The sequence below is a fragment of the Erythrolamprus reginae genome, chromosome 3 (genome assembly GCF_031021105.1).
Source record: "Erythrolamprus reginae isolate rEryReg1 chromosome 3, rEryReg1.hap1, whole genome shotgun sequence".
Lineage (NCBI taxonomy): Eukaryota > Metazoa > Chordata > Lepidosauria > Squamata > Dipsadidae > Erythrolamprus > Erythrolamprus reginae.
The window spans coordinates 212,281,697-212,302,934 of NC_091952.1; the positions used below are offsets into that span (position 1 = coordinate 212,281,697).

Genomic DNA, 21,238 nt, shown 5'->3' on the forward strand with positions numbered 1-21,238 from the left:
GTACAGTATATTTAATTTAAACAATTTTAACCATCCGAGTAATTTCTGGAGACCTACATTCTCTTTCATCAATTTACACTGGTTATGACATTTACTGCACTTACAACTCACCTGATCATTTGCCAGCATCTGGTACCTGCAATAGCAGATATAGATCAGAGGTGACTTATGGTAATAAGTCAATAAGGTAACTGAGCTATGTATGACTTTATTAGGTATATATTGCCCCACCTAAGATCTGTTACAAGCAATATTGATTGGAATGTAAGGCTATCTTTGCTGAATTGGATATGCTGGTAGTCGAATCCAGATCATTATCTTTTGGTGCCACCAGTTTCAGTATGTGTATAAACTGTAGGCAGCTGGAGACATGAAATGAATGGCAGCTGCAGCTTGGTAGTACATAAAATACTTATGAGAGACTGCATTTCATCCACTTATTTCTACACATGCTAGATATTGCAACCTTCAATCACAGACTCTAGATGTATTTAAACTTTTAAAGTAAATTGCAGATGAGATACAGTCTCACCTATAATTTTTCAGGGTAAAAAAATAAACTGTGATTAACTTTGAGAAGCAATCATGACCATTTTCTATTATTGATGTAAATAAACTAGATGTAACATCTAATTGTGTAGAATCCAAATTGTTTCATCTCTATATTTATGTACTTTATTTGATGTACTGTATACGGTTTTCCTATTTTCTGATATCATGCTTCTAAGCCATCTTACATCACTGAATATATAATGCAAACCATTATATAATCTCTCAGATTCTAATATACTATCTTTGTCTACTGGAAGGAAAGAGCTCCAAGGTGTATCATAGTTGAACAGAACTAGTTGAATTTATTATTTATTTATTTTATTTATTTATTAGATTTGTATGCCGCCCCTCTCTGTAGACTTGGGGGAGCTAACAACAATAATAAAACAACATATAACAAATCTAATATTTAAAATAACTACACCATTGAATCTTATCCATGCATACTAAAATATATAATAGATGAATGCATTACGACTGACAATGTGGTTGGAATGCAGAGTCTCTCATAAGTATTTTATGTACCATCAAGTTAAATGTACAATCGTGTACAATTGATATTATAGACAGAAAGTGAAAAAAAAAATGATTTATGCTGTAAGCAGCCCTAGTAGCTAAAGCAATTATTTGTAGATTATTCAGGTAACTTTTGATGCTTCTTTTTACTAATTCAGTCCATAAGCTACAAGTTGGGGGAGACGAATTCTAAATCTAGCAGCCAATTTCTCAGAAGTTTTTGATTAAAGATAATCAGTAGAGACTTATTTCAAATAACTTGACCCTAGTGAGTTGTAGTCCTGCCTTAGGAAACAGGAAGACGAAGGAGTATTAAGTATGCTGCTGCTGCCTTGAGTTATTTATAAACAATAAAGGTGGGATAAAAATCAAATTAAAAAAATCAAGTTAGATTTAGATGTTTTGGAACTGCCCTGAGTCCTTTGGGTTTGGGCAGCATAGAAGTCGAATAAATAAATAACTGTTTATGCTTGTTTATAAATAAGCACCCTTTCTTCATAGTAACTTATTTTATGAAAGGCCCAATTCAGGCACTTAAGACTTCAAACTTGAATCCAAATTGTCCTGGTCTAGAAAAAGAGGACAAGATGTTCATCAAATGTGTACACCTAAAAGTATTTACAATTTTTGTTACTGACTGGGTGAGATCTAATTTAGTTTTTATAGAAAAGCAGAAATCAAACTATTGGAAAGTCAGCCCAACTATACATGGTGGTATTAAGACTTCCAAATATTTCAAAATGGCACATTCTCTTTCATTAACACAATGCTTGAAAGCAAGTTTGTGGATTGCAATTAAAATGACTCGGTAATTTGAGTCAAGATTCAAAAGATTATTCTATTCTTGAATGAAATTCTAATAATCAAAAACTCAATGAATCTTTACATTCTGGACCAGGGCTTCCAAACTCCCGGCGCACAGGCCAGATGCATCATGTGCTGGTCACCCCCCTCCCTCGAATTAGCAAAGGGGGGAAAAGTTCCAATACATCACATGATGCCGCCATGATGACATAAGTTTGACATCCCTGTTGTGGACCATCAAAGCTAGGGAACAGCATGTTGTTTAAAAGCCATGGCATAAAAGAAGTGCAATTTTCTGTCAATGTTTGAATTCAATATTTGAATTCAATTAAGAATTACTATTTATTTTATTTATTTATTAGATTTGTATGCTGCCCCTCTCCGTAGACTCGGGGCGGCTCACAACAATAGAACAATTCAAGACAAATCTAATAATTTAAAAACATTTAAAAAACCCGTTATTAAAGCAGACATACACACAAACATACCATACATGAATTGTATAGGCCAGGGGAGATATCTCAATTCCCCCATGCCTGATGGCAGAGGTGGGTTTTAAGGAGTTTACGAAAGGCAAGGAGGGTGGGGGCAGTTCTAATCTCAGGTGGGAGCTGGTTCCAGAGGGTCGGGGCCGCCACAGAGAAGGCTCTTCCCCTGGGACCCGCCAAATGACATTGTTCAGTCGACGGGACCAGGAGAAGGCCAACTCTGTGGGACCTAATCGGTGGCTGGGATTCGTATGACAGAAGGCGGTCCCGGAGATATTCTGGTCCGATGCCATGAAGGGCTTTATAGGTAATAACCAACTAACTTTGAATTGTGACCGGAAATTGATCGGCAACCAATGCAGACTGCGGAGTGTTTGTGTAACATGGTCATACCTTGGGAAGCCCATGATTGCTCTCGCAGCTACATTCTACATGATCTGAAGTTTCCAAACACTTATCAAAGTTAGCCCCATGTAGAGAGCATTACAGTAGTCGAATCTCAAGGTGATGAGGGCATGAGTGACTGTGAGCAGTGAGCTCCAGTCCAGATAGGGCCATAATTGGTGCACCAGGCGAACCTGGACAAACGTCCTCCTTGCCACAGCTGAAAGATAGTTCTCTAATGTGAGCTGTGGATCGAGGAGGACGCCCAAGTTGCGGACCCTCTCTGAGGGGGTCAACAATCCCCCCCCAGGGTTATGGATGGACAAATGGAATTGTCCTTGGGAGGCAGAACCCACAGCCACTCCATCTTATCCGGGTTGAGTTTGAGTCTAACTATATTAATAGTTAATTTACCACTAAATGATATCATCATCAGTGTGTGATTCCTATGTAAGACACAATAGGTTTGATGAAAACATCTGAAATAAATTTAGTATAATTTGTGCAAAACTGCAGATAATTCTTAATCTCTGGATATCTCCAAATCTACAGTGAAAACTATATTTACTATGTTTGGTCTGCAAGGAAGCCTCCTGGCAACAGACACATTTTATCAACAGCTTGGCTCACAGTCTATTAAGCACAGTTGTAGTTCAAAGAGTAGAAAGTCACAAATAATCTGTTTAAAACACACAAAGGTGACTGTTTACATACAAAAACATAACATTTTAAAATACAACAAGTAATTTTACTAGAAAATTATGCCAAGAAAGAAGTGCTACTGGAAATGGATTCTTTTGAGGGTGGGGCATAATTTCTGCATTTTCCTCTTTCTTTGCAGCCCAGAGAAATTGACCATTCCTGAAGACTACCAATATCCACGATATACTTTATTGGATATGCAAAGCCAAGTTCAAATGTACACACTTTTCTATACAGAGTTTAATGTTTCCTTTTGTTTTATTATGTTTGTATAAGGAGGATGAGACGTATATACAGTATGAGTTAGGAAGGAAAATGTGGAACAATACCAAGTCAGATTATCATTCACAGATGGAAAAGGATTTGGATATCTACTGATCAGAATAAATACAATGTGATCACCAACTGTTCAAGTCCCTCTTCCCTCTAAAAGATGTCAGAGGGCATGGCTTCCTTTTTCCTTAGTGATACTGCTGCCAAATATTAGTTAGTTTACAATAAACATTACTCATTATGACTTGATTATAAAAAAATGACTTGATGTGTATTATTGACTGTTACAGATGCATTGGTGATTGAGTTCGATCTTGTTACTTGATTTGGGGTTATAACTGTTCACATAATTTTTCTAAACCGCATTAGTTACTTCTAACTAAAGGATAAGTTGGTGGAATTTCCAGAGTTGATAGAGCACCATCTCTCTTATTGGAAGACTTGTAGTTGGAAATTGTTCAATGAGACACAGTAGGGATTCTGATATTAAAGCACCAACCCTGCTGCCCAAAAGAAACTGATTGAGATAGTGTCTAGTAAAGTTTGGAGCTTAAGCTTTCCCTGGATTTTGAAGAGTGCCAGATAATGAAACAGAAAAGAAGATGTTCACAGCACATATGATATAAATATTCTAGGGAGGTTTTTGAGCATATGTTAATATAAAAAGTCATGTCCTCTGTGACAGTGAAAGCGGAAAAAATTACTTTGAAGCTTAAATTGCATCTTTAAGTAGTCATCAAACAGATTTTGTTACAAGTAGTTACTGCCACCTACACTTAATGTTACAACTTTTTAAAGGTCTGTTGAGATAAATTTGTAAGGCAATTCAAAATTAAAATAACTTTTGGGTTTTTAGGGGGGGATTGCTTGCTGAAATACTATAATGCCTACTGAGAAGTCCAATGTACAGTACTGTCTATTTTTGAAACCTGAGAATATGGATCTGATACTTGAAACTTCTTTGGAAGATGTACACCCTTGATCAATGCCTATACTGGGTTACTTTAATTGAATGATTGACTGGATACACCCAGGAATGAGAAATACTGTATCTTTTCATGCGACAGAGTAGGGTATCACCAACTATACTTTATACTTTCTTAGATGGTATCTGTACAACTACAATGTTAACATTCTTGGAGAACATTTCTAAATTTTGGATCAAGTTTTGTTATGAGATAAAATCAAGTTCTAAATTACATTATATGAAGGTGAAACAACAGTAATGCATCTAGTAATGATCATCAGAAATGTTGAGTCTAGTGGTGTCAATATATTAATAACACTCAGGTAGAAATCTACATAAGAAAAGGCCGGATATCTTCTAAACAAGTATCTAGATTAAGATAGCTATGTATATATTGCGATAGAAAATAATGGGCCAAAAACTTAATTTGAAGCCAAACAAAATCTTGCTTTATATCTTTTTTAATATCTTATCATCTTCAACAATAACAAAAAATCAAATTCAGACTGATCCTGATGTCACCTACATTCTATACTAGATTGTGCTTTTGTGGTAGCAAAAAGTGGAGGAGATAGATAGGAATTCATATTGGTGGATGGTTGGTGTTTCCCAGGAAACTTTTATCCACAGCCTGGGAAAGTCCTGAGTGCAACAGAGCCCAGGGTAGTTATTTTGAATTTATGGTGATGAGGTTGAGGGTAAAGATGTTTGGAGGTGCTCTGTGGCCTGGAAGAGCGGGTATAGGAATTAGAAGTGGGAAGCACTGTATTCCATTGACTTTTCTCCTTTTTCTATAATCAGAGCTAGCTGATATTGGCAGGAAAGAAGGAATTGAGTCAGAGATCCGTGACTGTGGAATGCTTTAAGGCTCAACCCTGAAGATTGGTCAAAAAGTTGCAGCAGATCCATAATGCAGCAGCATGTGCAATTATGAGTATGTCATCATAACTGCGTAACAGCTCTGCTATGTGAGTTTAAGATTTTCATCCTATCCTACTCTGACTGCTGCCATCCCATTCTGTTCCAAATAAGGAAAATTTTAATAACAAAATACCTTTAAATTATAGAAAATACTGGATTTTTTTCTCATACTTGGTACTTATCTGCATGGAGCATTAATATTTTTAATGAGTTGAAAGATATTGAGGTGGAAACTGTTAAGAGAAGGAAGTAATGCTATATTTATCTGAAAGGAAGATAAGTCCCAAAACACTTCATAGAAAAACCTACCGGTAATTTGTTTTTTCATATTATTTTTAATGAAGCCGAAGTGGTCTTTCCCCTTCTAAGATAAATTATTTGGAGAAATATAATATTTGAGAATTTGCATACTTATCTAATCAGTCATACTGAAAATCTGTTCGTACATTTGTAACATACTTCATTTTTATGTGTTTTATATATAAATATTTGAATATTTAATTTTTTTCTCCTGCTCCGTATAATGTCTAGTTTCAATAAACCATCTGCAAAAATATACTAGATTGTTCATATTAAATGGCTCATCTGAAACATAGGAGAAATAAGGTAAAATATGGAGATCTTTTAGATCTTCTATATTATGTCAGTCCTTCATTTCTTCCTTCCTTCCCTCCCTCTCTCCACAAACCAATAAGGATCTTGACATTGCATATACTGTACACAACATCTAAAACAGCAATTCTACACTATAAACAAAAACATGCACAATCAAATAACTAAAACTAAAAAGTAAAGAGAGGAAGAAAAACAACTAATATTGACATCAATTTAAACTCTAAATGTTGGATAAAAGCCTTTGGTTTCAAAAGTTTCCTGAATTCAGAACAGGAAGGAGAGTAGTCTTATTTTGACTAGGAGGCTGTTCTAGACAAGAGGCACTGCCTGGTAGCTTTGTTACTGCTCACTTTTTGGAAGTGGGAAATTACTAGCTGTTTCTCCAAATAAGACTGCTTAATCAGATGTTCTAATTGGAGTTTGTTATTTTTATAATTACTAGGAGAACAGGAGGCATGCTGATGTTCTATGGGTCTACTGAAACTCTGACAGCTCTTTCTAAAATGACTTTTTTTTTAACTCGAAAAATGCCATATCTGAAACATGTCTGAGCTCAATATAAAGACAAATTATAAAGTAAATAATTGTGGATTGTATGAAACACGGATTGTATGATATATTATATTTCTATTTAGTAAATGCATTTATTTCTTATTCTGGTAAAACAAAGGAAAATAAAACATATTAGAAAATAATTTCCCATGAAGGCTAAATGTGGTATGTTTAACTTATACTGGATATCATAAAACTATGTTTTTTTCAAAAGTTACAAATCTTTGAGCATGGCCCAACAAATTCACAAAAAATCGTAAACAGTTCAAAATATTTTTAAAGTATTATAAAGCTGTTGTTTGATAAAGAAAAAGGTATTACAAACACAAATACTGCTTGGGTGCTCAAAAGATTTACACTTTCCTAAAGCATAAGACATATTGTGAGTGTCATCCACTGATACCGAATAAGCTGCAGCATTTATCTAGTGGGTTTATGAGCACCAATGAGGAGTAAATGATTTGATTTTGTGGGCTCAGAGGATTTGTCAGCTGCCTCAGAAGTATAATTCTAGCTCTTCATATCCCTGCTGCTTCTAATTTAGCAGGACAGGCTCATAATTGAAGCAAATTAACTATTTACACTTGCCACTTCTACCAGGCGAAAGAGGATGTATCAGCGGGAAAGACTGAGTGGGAAATTAAATCCTTCCCACTTGTGTCAGATCTGCCCTTATATAAACACATTAACAGTAATTTCATGAGGCGTCAAACATAGGAATAAATACTGAGGGATAAAATAATGAGGTGTTGCTATTGAGCTGAACTGTTGCAGCTAATATTCCTGAGAACAAATTATGCAGCCCTGAAAGAAAGCATATGGCACAGCATTCCAACCATTCTCCAGAGTGTCTTATCTGATGATAACAAACCTTTCCTGAGGTACATAACCCTGCCTTCCTGCTACCTTAACCAAGGACATGGATTAAATAAACATGCAGATTCAAATTCACATGTACTTAGATCAGCTAGCTCTGGCTGTGACTCAGCTAAGATTGATGCTGTTACAGACGTGAACTTTGTGCAAGAAGATGTGAACTTTGTGTTTTCAAGAAAACTACCTGACACACTGAGCTCTGTGTGATATCAAAGTCATTCACAACAACATAAACAAGGACAATTTGTTTCTAAGTTGCTTTTGCTATTATATCTGCACTGGGTCTCTCATTAAGAACTTAAGTTTCATTCAATACATTTGCATTCATTCAATACATTTACGTATGATTTTTAAAAAATGTTTACAGCTACAAAAATAAAAATAAAAAGAATCCGTCACACCACCTTTCAGGACAGTGTAATGTGTGTGTTAATTAAAGAAAGCTTTGCATTTAAATATAAATGTAGGAAATAAGTCACTATGTTTCCAGATCCTCTTGCAATATGAAAAAAGCACAGCCATAAGGGGAGAAAAACCGTAAATAAAATTTGTTACAAAGAATTGAATGTAAAAGGGCCTACTATGAAGGCAGTGCAGGGAGAACAGAAAAAACATGATAAAAATTGTGCCAATAATCCTTAATTTCTCTGAAAGGAATATTCAAAGCCTTGCGTGACTATGAGTGTAGGAATAAAGGGGAAACTAAAGGCCTTATAGAATTTGTACATTTTCAAAAATTAAAGCTGGCATGCACAATAGGTCTCAATAACATTCATATGCAAGAAACAATCCTTGCTGATCTTTTACCCACCCACAAATGCATTCTCATCACACTTTCATACTGAGGCCTTCCCACCAATCAACTACGGTAGACCTACTATATATAAACAGCTCTTATTGGTTGCATCCAATAAGGATTTATATGGTCATTTACATCTTGGCTAGGCAGCTTTCTAGGTGCATTTTTGGTTCCATCCTACATAACCTTAATTTGGAAAGTCAGCATTAGCATCAGAAGAGAAAAAAGTGAGGAAAAGGCTGAGTATTTTTATACAGAACAGTTTTGAATACACTGTGTGTTCTAAGAGCCTGGAATAAACTTCTAATATACTGTAATATAAAATATTTACATTTTACAGAAAGAATCTTATATGTAAACTGAATATAATATATTTAGCCAATCTTCTCACTTTAAGCAATAAAAACTGTTGTATATGGGTATGTGTGTGCGTGTATATTCAGTAGAAGAAACAAATTCCTCTTGATACATCCTTTTGCAGCATTGATAAGCCAATCTAAGTATTCTTATTCACTAGCAAATAATAATAATGGCTAAACAGAATAATTTAGCTGGCAGATAGCAATAGCAGTTATACTTGTATACCACTTCACAGTGCTTTACAGCTATTTCTAAACAGTTTACATAGTCAGTATATTTCCCCAAATAATCTAAGTCCTCATTTTACTGACCTTGGAAGGATGGAAGTCTGAGACAACCTTGAGCCTGGTGAGATTTGAACTGTCAAATTGCAGGCAGCTGGCAGTCAGCAGAAGTAGCCTGCAGTACTGCACTTTAACCCCTGTGCCACTATGGCTCTCCATGTTGCTTAGTTTAAATTAATGGAGAACTCATGATTGTTTGAATTTTGCTTTAAGGTTTGAATCACATGAAAAGATGTAGCAAATGTTCATATTTGTTTTATTGCACGTTCTTTAATGCATTACACATTGATTTTTCTATAGTTTAGAAGAGAAACTGTCAAACTGTAGTGATTAACACAGATCTCCTTTAATAATCGACATAATAGTGAAGTAAACACAGCTGGAAAATGAGAAGCCCTTGGATGTTTCCATCAATTAGCATAAACATATCTGGCAAACACTTGAAAGAACTGTCTCCAATGATTTGTGTGTAAATTCTTTAAAAAGAGACAAATTAATTCAAGTCATATTTAGAATGGGTGTCAGGACACTGTATATATTCCCTGATAGGTGAAATGAAGGTAGCAATAATAAAAAGGAGTCTCTAGAGATCCTAGCTTACATAGAATATAGTGAGTTGCTTAGGGTAAAACTGGACTTTATGCTATTTATTTTATTTATTTATTTATTACTTAGATTTGTATGCCGCCCCTCTCCGAAGACTCGGGGAGGCTCACAACACGTGGAAACAAATCATAAATAATCTGACAGATTTAAAATATTTAAAGATTTAAAAAAGACCCCATATACTAACAGACGTACACACAAGCATGCCATATATAAATTAAACATGCCCAGGGGGAGATGTTTCAGTTCCCCCATGCCTGACGGCAAAGGTGGGTTTTAAGGAGGTTACGGAAGGCAGGAAGAGTAGGGGCAGTTCTAATCTCCGGGGGGAGTTGGTTCCAGAGGGCCGGTGCCGCCACAGATAAGGCTCTTCCCCTAGGGCCCGCCAACCGACATTGTTTAGTTGACGGGACCTGGAGAAGGCCCACTCTGTGGGACCTAATCGGTCGCTGGGATTCGTGCGGCAGGAGACGGTCTCGGAGATATTCTGGTCCGATGCCATGAAGGGCTTTAAAGGTCATAACCAACACTTTGAATTGTGACCGGAAACTGATCGGCAGCCAATGCAGACTGCGGAGTGATGGTGAAACATGGGCATACCTAGGTAAGCCCATGACTGCTCTTGCAGCTGCATCCTGCACGATCTGAAGTTTCCGAACACTTTTCAGAGGTAGCCCCATGTAGAGAGCATTACAGTAGTCAAACCTCGAGGTGATGAGGGCATGAGTGACTGTGAGCAATGAGTCCTGGTCCAGATAGGGCCGCAACTGGTGCACCAGGCGAACCTGGGCAAACGCCCCCCTCACCACAGCTGAGAGATGGTTTTCTAATGTGAGCTGTGGATCGAGGAGGACGCCCAAGTTGCGGACCCTCTCTGAGGGGGGCAATGATTCCCCCCCCAGGGTGATGGACGGACAGATGGGATTGTCCTTGGGAGGCAGAACCCACAGCCACTCCATCTTATCCGGGTTCAGTTTGAGTCTGTTGACACCCATCCAGGCCCCAACAGCCTCCAGGCACCGGCACATCACTTCCACCGCTTCGTTGACTGGGCATGGGGTGGAGATGTAAAGCTGGGTATCATCGGCATATTGATGATACCTCACCTCATGTCCTTGGATGATCTCACCCAGCGGTTTCATGTAGATGTTGAATAGCAGGGGGGAGAGGACCGACCCCTGAGGTACCCCACAAGGGAGCGACCTCGGAGCCGACCTCTGACCCCCCACCAACACCGACTGCGACCGGCCAGAGAGGTAGGAGGAGAACCACTGAAGAACAGTGCCTCCCACTCCCAACCCCTCCAGCCGATGCAGAAGGATACCATGGTCGATGGTATCGAAAGCCGCTGAGAGGTCAAGAAGCACCAGGACAGAGGATAAACCCCTGTCCCGGGCCCGCCATAGATCATCCATCAACGCGACCAAAGCGGTTTCCGTGCTGTAACCGGGCCTGAAGCCTGACTGCTGGGGACCTAGATAATCGGCTTCTTCCAAGGACCGCTGGAGCTGGAGTGCCACCACCTTCTTGACAACCTTCCCCATAAAGGGAAGGTTGGAGACTGGACGATAGTTGTTAAGTACGGCTGGGTCCAGGGAGGGCTTCTTGAGGAGGGGGCGCACGAGCGCTTCTTTATAGAGAGTTGGAAAGACTCCCCTCCCCAAGGAAGCGTTGGTAATCTCCTGGGCCCAGCTCCATGTCACCTCCCTGCTGGCCGAAACCAACCAGGAGGGACACGGATCCAGTAAGCAGGTGGCGGAACTCACAGCTCCAATGGCCTTGTCCACTTCATCAGGTGTCACCAGATCAAACTCCTCCCAGACAGGTGGACAAGTACGTGCCCCAGTCACCTCGACTGACTCGTTGTCAGTCGACTCTGTATTACAATTGGAGTCGAGATCAGCCCGGATCTGAGCGACTTTATCAGTGAAAAACATGTTAAAATCCTCGGCACTGCTCTGCAAGGGCTCCCCAGCTCCCCCCTGGTTAAGAAGGGAGCGGGTCACCCTAAACAGAGAGGCCAGGTGGGATTCTGCTGATGCAATCAAGGCGGCATGGTACGCGCATCTTGCCGCCTTGAGCGCCACTTTGTAAGTCTTAATAAAAGCTCTTACAAGTGTTCGATCGGATTCGGACCTACTCTTCCTCCATCGCTTCTCTAGATGTCTCTTTTGGCGTTTCAACTCCCGGAGCTCCTCGTTGAACCATGGGGCTCTACGGGGTCTAGCACCGCGGAGAGGTCGCAAAGGCGCAATCCGGTCAAGAGCCCCTGCCGCAGCCGTGTTCCAGGCCTCAGCAAGGGACTCCGCCGAACTGTGGACGAGTGCCTCTGGAATAACCCCAAGCGCCGTCTGAAAGCCCTCTGGGTCCATCAGGCGTCTGGGGCGGAACATCTTCATTGATTCTGCCTCCCTGCGGGGAAGGATTGGAGCCAGGAAGTCAAGCAGTAGTAGGAAATGGTCTGACCATGACAAAGGCAACACTTCTAAGCCCCTTAGTCTCGGACCATTACTCAATTGCTCGGAAAGGAATACCATGTCAGGTGCGTGCCCTCCCTCGTGAGTCGGACCCTGTACTACTTGAGTCAGGTCCATGGCTGTCATGGTGGCCATGAACTCCTGTGCCAGCCCAGAGGTTTCGCCGAGTGACGGCAGGTTGAAGTCCCCCAGGACAATGAGTCTGGGGAACTCCACCGCCAACCCGGCTACCTCCTTGAGTAGCACAGGCAGGGCTTTTGACACGCAGCTGGGAGGCAGGTACGTGAGAAATAAGCCCACCTGAACCCCTAGGTCCAACTTCAACCAGAGAGACTCGCAACCCGCAATTTCCGGAGCAATGAGTCTACGCAGGCAAAGGCTCTCCCTGGCTATAATAGCCACTCCTCCTCCCCTTCCCTGGGGTCGAGGTTGATGCCATATCTGAAACCCGGCTGGGCAAATTTCAGAGAGAGGAACACCTCCCTCTGGGCCCAGCCAGGTTTCAGTAATACATGCCAGGTCGGCCTCCTCATCCAGGATCAGATCCCAGATGAGGAGAGCTTTATTTACCACCGACCTGGCATTAAGCAGCAGCAACCTGAGCCCAGGGCCAGAGTTACACTCATCACCAGTGCCCAAGATTGGGCTCACAGAGCCAGAACAAGGGACCGTTATTAAGCAACGGTCCCTCGTTCCCCTGGAACGGCTAACTCTGTGGCCCCCGCCATATCTGCCTCTCCCCAGCAACACAGGGATATTCCGACCCTCTGCCACCCCAGAGATCGGTGCCCCTTCCTCTCCTGTCTCCCGAGCGTCAGGTGGGCCAAATCTATCATTCACACTGCTATCAATCAACTCATCCATACCATAACCCCACCCTCCCCCACCAACCCAATCATACCAATCATTCCATTCATACCCACAAGTATATTTACCCCAGTCATCCATTACTTAGAACCCCAATTATATTAAAAAACAATTAAATTAATAGCAGTATAAAATAGCAATTAATAGCAATACTAATATTAAAAACACCATTAGACTGAATAAAAATAACAATAAAAATACAGAAAATACAAATATAGGTAATAGTGAATAATTCAATTCATTTAGGAAATCCGGTCAGCAGCAACTAATAAAAGTGCTAACGTTCTCAAGTGCCAAGTTTCCCAAAGTGCCAAGATTTTTCAAAGTGTCAAGATTTTTCAAAGTGCCAAGTTTCTCAAAAGTGCCAAGTTTCTCAAAGTGCCAGGTTCTGCTATATTGGCCATAATAAGCCCCAACTGATCAGTACTTTATTTATGCTGCAAGAAGTACTGTTATTATACATTACTATTGTAATATTAATAAGTAATAATTTAGTCTATAGTTTCTCCTACTAAAAAGCATTCTATAGTGTTGTGGTTCAGCCTGAGGCTGCTCAGGGACCGGCTGCGTCTCTGCTGGCTCCATGCCCGGAGGAGGATGACAGCGCAGAGGAGGGGGCTGAACAGTTGGACGGGGGAGAGGAGAGTCAGGAATGGGATGAAGTAGAACAGCATGAGAGCCCCGGGGGGGGGGGGGGCTCTCCCTAGCCAGTAGCTTGGAGTCATTAGGTGATGACGCACAAGCTGTCATTGACATGAGACAGAGACGTTCAGAGCAACAAAAGGAGCAGTTAAAGAAATATTATCACCATTGAATTAGAAACAGCTGGGTTTGGGTGTGGTCCTCATCAGCAGGGTTTAAAAGGCAGGCAAGGCCTTGAAGCCATGTGGAGTGTTATCAATTGGAGTTGCGGTGACCTGTTTTGATTCTCAGCGTCTCTGATCTTGGCTTGTGGCCTAGCAGTCTGGAAGACTCGTGGGAGGCGTATGTTTGCTATCTACAGCTTCGTCTTGGCAGCAAGAATCTGGTATTGCTTCATGGACTATTGCCTTTGTGTTTATATTTGAAGTTCCAGCGTTTTTCCTGTTTGTAAGGACATTTTCTGTTACCTGTGTTTTCCTTGAGTTGTATAAACTGCCTTTGCCTTTTACCAGTGTGTCTGGATTCTCTTTTTGGGTTGGTATTGGCTTCTGGAGTGACCCAGACCGAACATATAGAAGACTTCATTGATGAAAACCATGCATTCTAATAAAGGTGGTGAGGGCAGGAAAATAAGCTCCACAAAATAAGGATAAGGATTTTTTTTAAAATAGTGTGTAAGCATAAAGAAAAAAGTCAGAAAGAACAAAGGAGAGCAAAGAATGTTTTACATAAAAAGTGATTTTAAAAAAGACAAACATTGTCATCAATTTTGAAAGAAATTAAACAAATGATTTGAAAAATGTGTGAAGAAAGCGAAGCAAGATGCTTCCAGCAGTGGGGGGGAAAAATAAAGGCAATGAAATGTAAAGAGACTGAAGTGAATGAATGCTGGAAGGCGGGTTCTAAGCCTAAGGAATGCAAATGCTGATAGAAAAGCAGTACAGCAGTTGCAAGGAATTAATTGATAATGGCTGTGTTTAAGAGCATGCTACTGCCCACTTTGCTGCGTGTGAATGAGGAATGGATAAATCAAAATAAATGTAAAAGTAGAATTCCGTGGGAAAAAGGTACCTAAAGTATGCATGAGAAAAATAAAAGGAAGATATCATCAAGAATTGATGTGTCCTGAATGAATGTAGAGCTATGGTGGCACAGTGCTGAGAATACAGTACAGTAGTATCTCTAGATACGAGCTGCTCCACATGCGAGTATTCCAAGTTACGAGCCACGACGTGAACGAAATTTCTGTTCGATACCCGAGCTCAAATTTGGGATACGAGCCGAGCTTCCACTAGGTGGCACAAGAATCCTTGCTTATGGTTATCTCGGCGCGAAAAACAAAGTCTAAAGGCATTCGTTCGAGATGCGAGTTGATCGACTTATGAGCTCGGGTCTGGAACGAATTAAACTTGTATGTCAAGGTACCACTGTATTGTTCGATTCTTAGTTGCTCAAGGTTGGCTCAATCTTCCATCCTTCTGAGGTTGGTAGCAAACAAAGAAATATCCTAATTTTTAAAATCTGCTATGTAGTTTATGTTTAGAAGAAGCAATAATTTTACAGCTGTTAAACTGTATACTATTATATTTTTGCTATTTTGACCACATTACTAATGAAGAAGTGCTGCAAAAGAGTTTCTGCTCCAAATTAAATAACATTATTTCACACAGGAGACATAGGTAACTTGCAGATCATTACTCCGTATTCAAAATAATCAAATTCCCAACATGGCAATGAGTTCCCGATGTCCAATGATAAAGAGGATGCCCTTGAAATACATGGCTAAGAACGTTCATAGGTGACTTAAGGACTTTAAACATCATACGGAAAGATGCTGAAATTATTGGATATCCCTTGCTGCCCGATATGCTACATAGCATGGGAGGATCTAATGCTAAAGCTAAAATGCTAAACTGAATCCAGAGTGTTTTCTGAAAGCTTTCTTTTGTTATGAGAAAACCCTATTTTCCTATCAATTAGCTAACAATGCAACTTCCTCAAACAATGACGGTTTCAAGCCTGTAATTGAAAAAATGCTGTCAGAGGCATTTGCTTGATAATATTTGTGATTTTGTCCACATGCTGGTGCCATTTGGTTAATTCATACTTGTTATAGCACTGAAATGCAGATCACTCACATGGCTCTTTAATTGTTTTGTAGATATAATTAATTTTCCTTGCATTACCACCATTCATGTGGTTGATATTTTTTCTTTTTTTAACATTTCTTTTTTGGTTTTACAAAATATTATCTCTATCTCTAAACATAATTGTCCTGATTTTTAAAAAACAAAAACAATGACAAAAATTATCCAATAAAACTGTTTTCTTAACCAAACAATCAAGTGGGTGAAAAAGTATAATGTAATTTGTTCAGGTTTGTTTGTTCAATAATACAGCTAAAATACCGTATTATTAAGCAAAGTCATTTACAAAACATAATCTAATACAATATATTGAGTGAGCCACTACAACTATTATAAAATCTCAAAATATTATAATTATTCTCTGGCACTATAGACAAAAAAAAAAGCATTATTTGAAGAAAGGTGAAATTATTTTAATTATTATCTTACCATTAGTACTGATGTTACTATAAGTGAAGTTATACTTGGTAGAAATTAATGAAATATTAAAATGGGAATTACAAATGGGAATGGCCTCAAAATGAAAATTAGGCAAACTTCATCCATGTTTGTTTTATTAAAATGTACACACAAAAGTATGAAAAACTTAGTAAACATCTGGAAAATCTATTTTAACAGTTCACTGATGTTACGTAATATGGAATTTAGATGTAAAGTCATAGCAAAAAGTACTGCATAATGAGAACTTGTTTTAATGATTAACAAATGTTTTAAAAATAACAGGTAAATAAATTAATAATTTTAAAAGGAATGTAATGCTTTACCTGCTTTTGCTCTTCTCCCAAGCCATCCCACATAGATGCTACAATTTTAGAAACTTCACCAAAAGTAGCATTTGGATTTTGGCCCTTAATAGCTGCTTGAGTGTCTCGGAAAAATAATGCATAGGCAGAAACAGGTTTTTGTGGCTCATTAGGATCCTTCTTTTTCTTCTTCTTGGGAGTTTTGGGTTTCTTTCCCATGTCAGAGGCAGGTCTTTTTTCTGCCCCATTGATCTACCCAAAAGAAAAGAAAAGAAAAACATTGTAAAACAAACTATTGTAATTACTACAGAAAGCCAAACTAAATCTTTGTTCTTCTATCCATAAGAATTTAGACATTTCATCTTAAAACTTTAGTTTAATTATAGCCCTTTTATAATCCAAATTATTAAATTAGTTATATAATCTGATAATATTATACTTTACAGTTTGTTTTCATTCTAGCTAAACTGTAGCTTAGCTTTTATTTTTAAAAACCCTTTCAAGCCTTACTACAAATGGCATGATAGCATTTTTGAACTCTTACATTAATATGATGATCAGTTTCAATGTAAGTAAATATATGTAGCTCAGGGTTGCTTTTCCAAAACATCAAAAGATCCAGTAACCCAAGAAGAAAGAACAGGAGTTATCTACAACATCCAATGTGAACACTAAATCAGCTACTATTGAATATAGGAAAGGTAAAAAACTTGCAGACTGTATCCATGAAGACTAATCAGAAAGAAAGAAGACAATATAAACACCACTCAATTTCACAACACTTGGACTTTAGGTTATTGTCTGGATAGGTTGGATATCTTGTCTGTATTCAAGTATGGATCTGCTATATATTGATAAAGTAGTGCAGTGTCATTATGCAGCATGGAGTGTAGTTTGTATACAACAAATTGCTCAAGCTGGCAGCTGTAGGCAACAACCAAAAATGTTCTATTCTGTCATTGTGGTTTGCCTTTTAATAAGTGCCATCTAGAAATGGATCTGGCTCAATTGAATTGCCTATTGATCCTGTACAGTATGTGTTTGGCTTAAGTCCATCATTTGTACATATCTGTCAAGTAGGTCAGAACAAATATGCATGATAGCTACGTTTTTCTGTGTAATGTGATGTTTATATGTTCATTGTGTAGTTTGATGGCATCTAGCTAACATCCAACTTAAGGAGGCTTTAGTGTTTCTTATACATCTTTGAGTTTCGGCAGCATAACCTCTAAATACAAAATCAATAAAAGTTAAATTGCTGCTGTGATGATTACAATGTTTGAGTCAACGGACTCAATGACCAGGTTTGATTAAAAGATTAAAAGTGCTTGTGAAATATCCTGTGATATTTTTCCGTAGTGATAGTCTTGTATATCTTCTGGAAAGTGCATCAGACTGTGTAGTTCTTTCCATTACATTTCTGTGGGTTCTGAAGATTTTATTTATTTATTTATTTATTTATTTATTTATTTATTTATTTATTTATTTATGTATGTATTTATGTATGTATTTATGTATGTATGTATGTATGTATGTATGTATGTATGTATTTATTTATTTATTTATTTATTTATTTATTTATTTATTAGATGTGTATGCTGCCCCTCTCCGCAGACTCGGGGAGGCTAATGTAGTTTTGCAAAGCTGTTTACTTGAATAATCCATCTGATTCAAAATGACAATTGCCCTTTCTGTGTCAGTTTATTTAATGATCATATTGCTGCTGCTCTTGAGATCTTGGATGATGTCTCATTCTGCCCTGCAGAGACTGTTGATTAAGAATGCTTTTTTAAATTGTTGACTATGGCTTCAGTTTGTTGCCAACAGTATTCAGCGTAGCAATCCAATTCAGTGTTAAATCTATATGGGACATTCATGCATCTTAATGCATTTGAGATATGGTGGATCTGTATTTTTGTGTTGTCCTTGAATGAGTTTGATGATAGCTGTATGTCTAAATTTTATTTCTTATACTAAAGCTACTTAAATCTCAAGCAAGCAAAAATACTGTAAAGGCCCCCACAGAATTAAATATTTTGTGGCGGTATAGTAGAGCAAAAAAAATAAGTCTCATGCAAGAATTGAGTGTTCTGATTGGCTGACCAAGCAATTGGTAAGTTTATAATGCTGTGGGAAGTCTTTGAAACTCTTGTGTTATATTGAGTGAAGCTTATAGAACTGTGGAACAATTTATTTTCTTTTTCTTCAAGAAGGTGAGATTTATAGAATAAGATTGTTGTCAGGGCCTGGTGAAGTCTTTATGCTGTTGGAGTTCCAGGGTAGAAATGATGTGGGAGAGTAATTTTTGCTTGCTGTAAAGGATTCTGGTTAGTTGAGTTATGAGTCTCTTGAGGAAATATAGCATCAGCTTTGACTATAGTTTATTTCAAAATAAAAGAGTATTCAAAGTATTGATAACTTGTCCCTCTCACATTTTACTCCAATGTAAGTAATATATGAAAACAATATTAACATAAAATTGTAGCACAAATTTATTTATCTTATTAATTTATTCTGAGGAGTATTTATTTATTTATATATCTTATCTTATATGCCATGCCAGTCAGGCTTACTCTGAATAACATTTATGAAAATAGAGCTCAAACTTATAACGTACTTATTTTTTTTGTTAATAAAATAATAGTAGAACAAAATACTAGTAGTTCTTTGGATATCACCCCAAACATCTTTTTCTAGAATAGTAAAATATTCCATGGTTCTTCTTATATCCAGTAAGATATTTTTCCTATGCAAATTGCCATTTCTGTTACAATAGATCAATGTCAGGGTTCCAAATAATATTCCCACAGCAAACAGAATTCCAAGGCAGGTAGGTTCCTCAAATAATAAATTTATTTGGCATATCATATCATCGTAGGCTGGTGAAAACCAACACTGAATATTCCACGGTTTTCACCTAATTAAAAGTTTTTCCCCTCTCCCAAACAATCAATCACATGATCCAATAAAAGTGCCATCTGGTTGCCTGTTAACCTCACTCTCTGTCCAACCAGTTGTGAAAATGTCCTTGGTTCCCAGGGCAAAGTATTTTGTTTTGGCTACAAAACCCCATCTATCTCTATCCCCCCTTCCCTATCCCTCGGCTCTCCAGTGTGACAACACTGAAGCATCAAAATGGCCACGGTCAGGTCAATTTCAGGGTTGACAATCATAATATTTCTGTTAGCACTCAAAGGCAAAATTAAAATTCCTTACTGCCCAATAACACTGCCGTACACAATATGATGAGGAACCTAGTACTTGTAGCATTAGTGCAGAAAGTCAGCATTATCTATCCCCTGCATCTGTACACTGTGAAAGCATTAAACAATTGTTTATAAGATCCTTAAACTGTTTGCATGATTGCCTTATGTTATTGAAACATAAATTAAGAAATCTGAAATGTTAAATTTACTATGGTTTTGTTCGGCACTGAAATGCTTAAGACTTAGACAGTACAGTCTCTTCACTTTTTATTAACATCAGAACAACCATGTTCATCCTTTAGGATCAGGGTAATAAACTTGCAGCACAAAGGTGGAAACTCAAATTCTTTAAACCAGTTTATATATTTACCTAACAATTACTCAGCTACTTAGAATAGTTACTTACCAAGTAGCTATTGGCATACACAGAAGGTTCGATAGAAAACTGCTATCTCTGAGGCAGAATGAATTTTTCATTGGATTTAAGTTGTTCGTCCAGGATTTTTTTTTTTCACCTAAGGAAGTTGAAACTAATTTCACATTAATAACTTGGAAACTAAAGAGGGTGGTTTTGGAATTGTATGCTTCTAACTAACTAGCAGTTATACAGATTTTGCTGCTAGCCATCAAATGGAGACAGATGGGAAATTGTTTTAAAATTTCTCATTCTTATTTTGCTAAGCACAGACTTCTACTTCAAAATCCCTGGAGGTATAGTTATCTTATGGTAATCCACCTCCTGTCAGGCCTTATTGCTTAATTATAGTGATGTATTTAACTTATTTATCACAAGAAAGCACAAGTCACTCACTCTAAAAATCTGTATTAGCTATGATTCACAAATAATAGATAGATGAGGATTTAAGACTATCAAAAAAGGTGTAATGATGATATCTAAATTCCCCCTGAGAAGCTAAGTAATACCTAAAAGCATATTTAAAATAAACAGAAATAGTTCCAGGATTTTAATGGAAGTTTGGAGAGCTGTTTTATTCAACATAGATTAAACAGATTTTAATTCAAGTGCCATCTGCATAACAGACTGAGCAAACAACATAAAATTCTACTTAAAATAAAGTAAACTGTTAAGTTTTCTGCTACAAAAAACAGAATAGGCCACAGCAAAGCTTTAGTGATCATGTTTCACTTAGTTAACATTTGCTGTTGACAATCCCCTCATACCCTGTTCTTTAAATTCCATGAAATCCTTTCATATATGAAATTTAAATACCCATGAAAGAGAAAGTCATCCATCTAGTTAAGAATACAGATTTGTGAAAATATCATGTGTCTAGCATGTCACAATTATAAATAGCATTACAGAATATGCATGTTCAATGAACCAAAATAATGAATTGTTTTGCAAGGCAATACTTGGAATATTTAAGAGATCAAACCTAAGTGTGAAGAAAATTAGAAAGTATATATTAGATGACTTTAAAGGTATTCATAAATAA

At 37.9% G+C, this 21,238-nt stretch overlaps 1 protein-coding gene across 4 annotated transcripts in view; it reads right to left on the reverse strand.

Moving 5' to 3' along the window:
- Positions 1-21,238, reverse strand: part of TOX (thymocyte selection associated high mobility group box) — a 200,327-nt gene that overhangs the window by 19,948 nt on the left and 159,141 nt on the right. For all 4 annotated transcript variants that reach the window (XM_070747800.1, XM_070747799.1, XM_070747802.1 and 1 more), the window contains one exon: positions 16,597-16,827. In XM_070747800.1, coding sequence (XP_070603901.1) covers positions 16,597-16,827 — 231 coding nt within the window. The remainder of the gene's footprint in view (positions 1-16,596; positions 16,828-21,238) is intronic.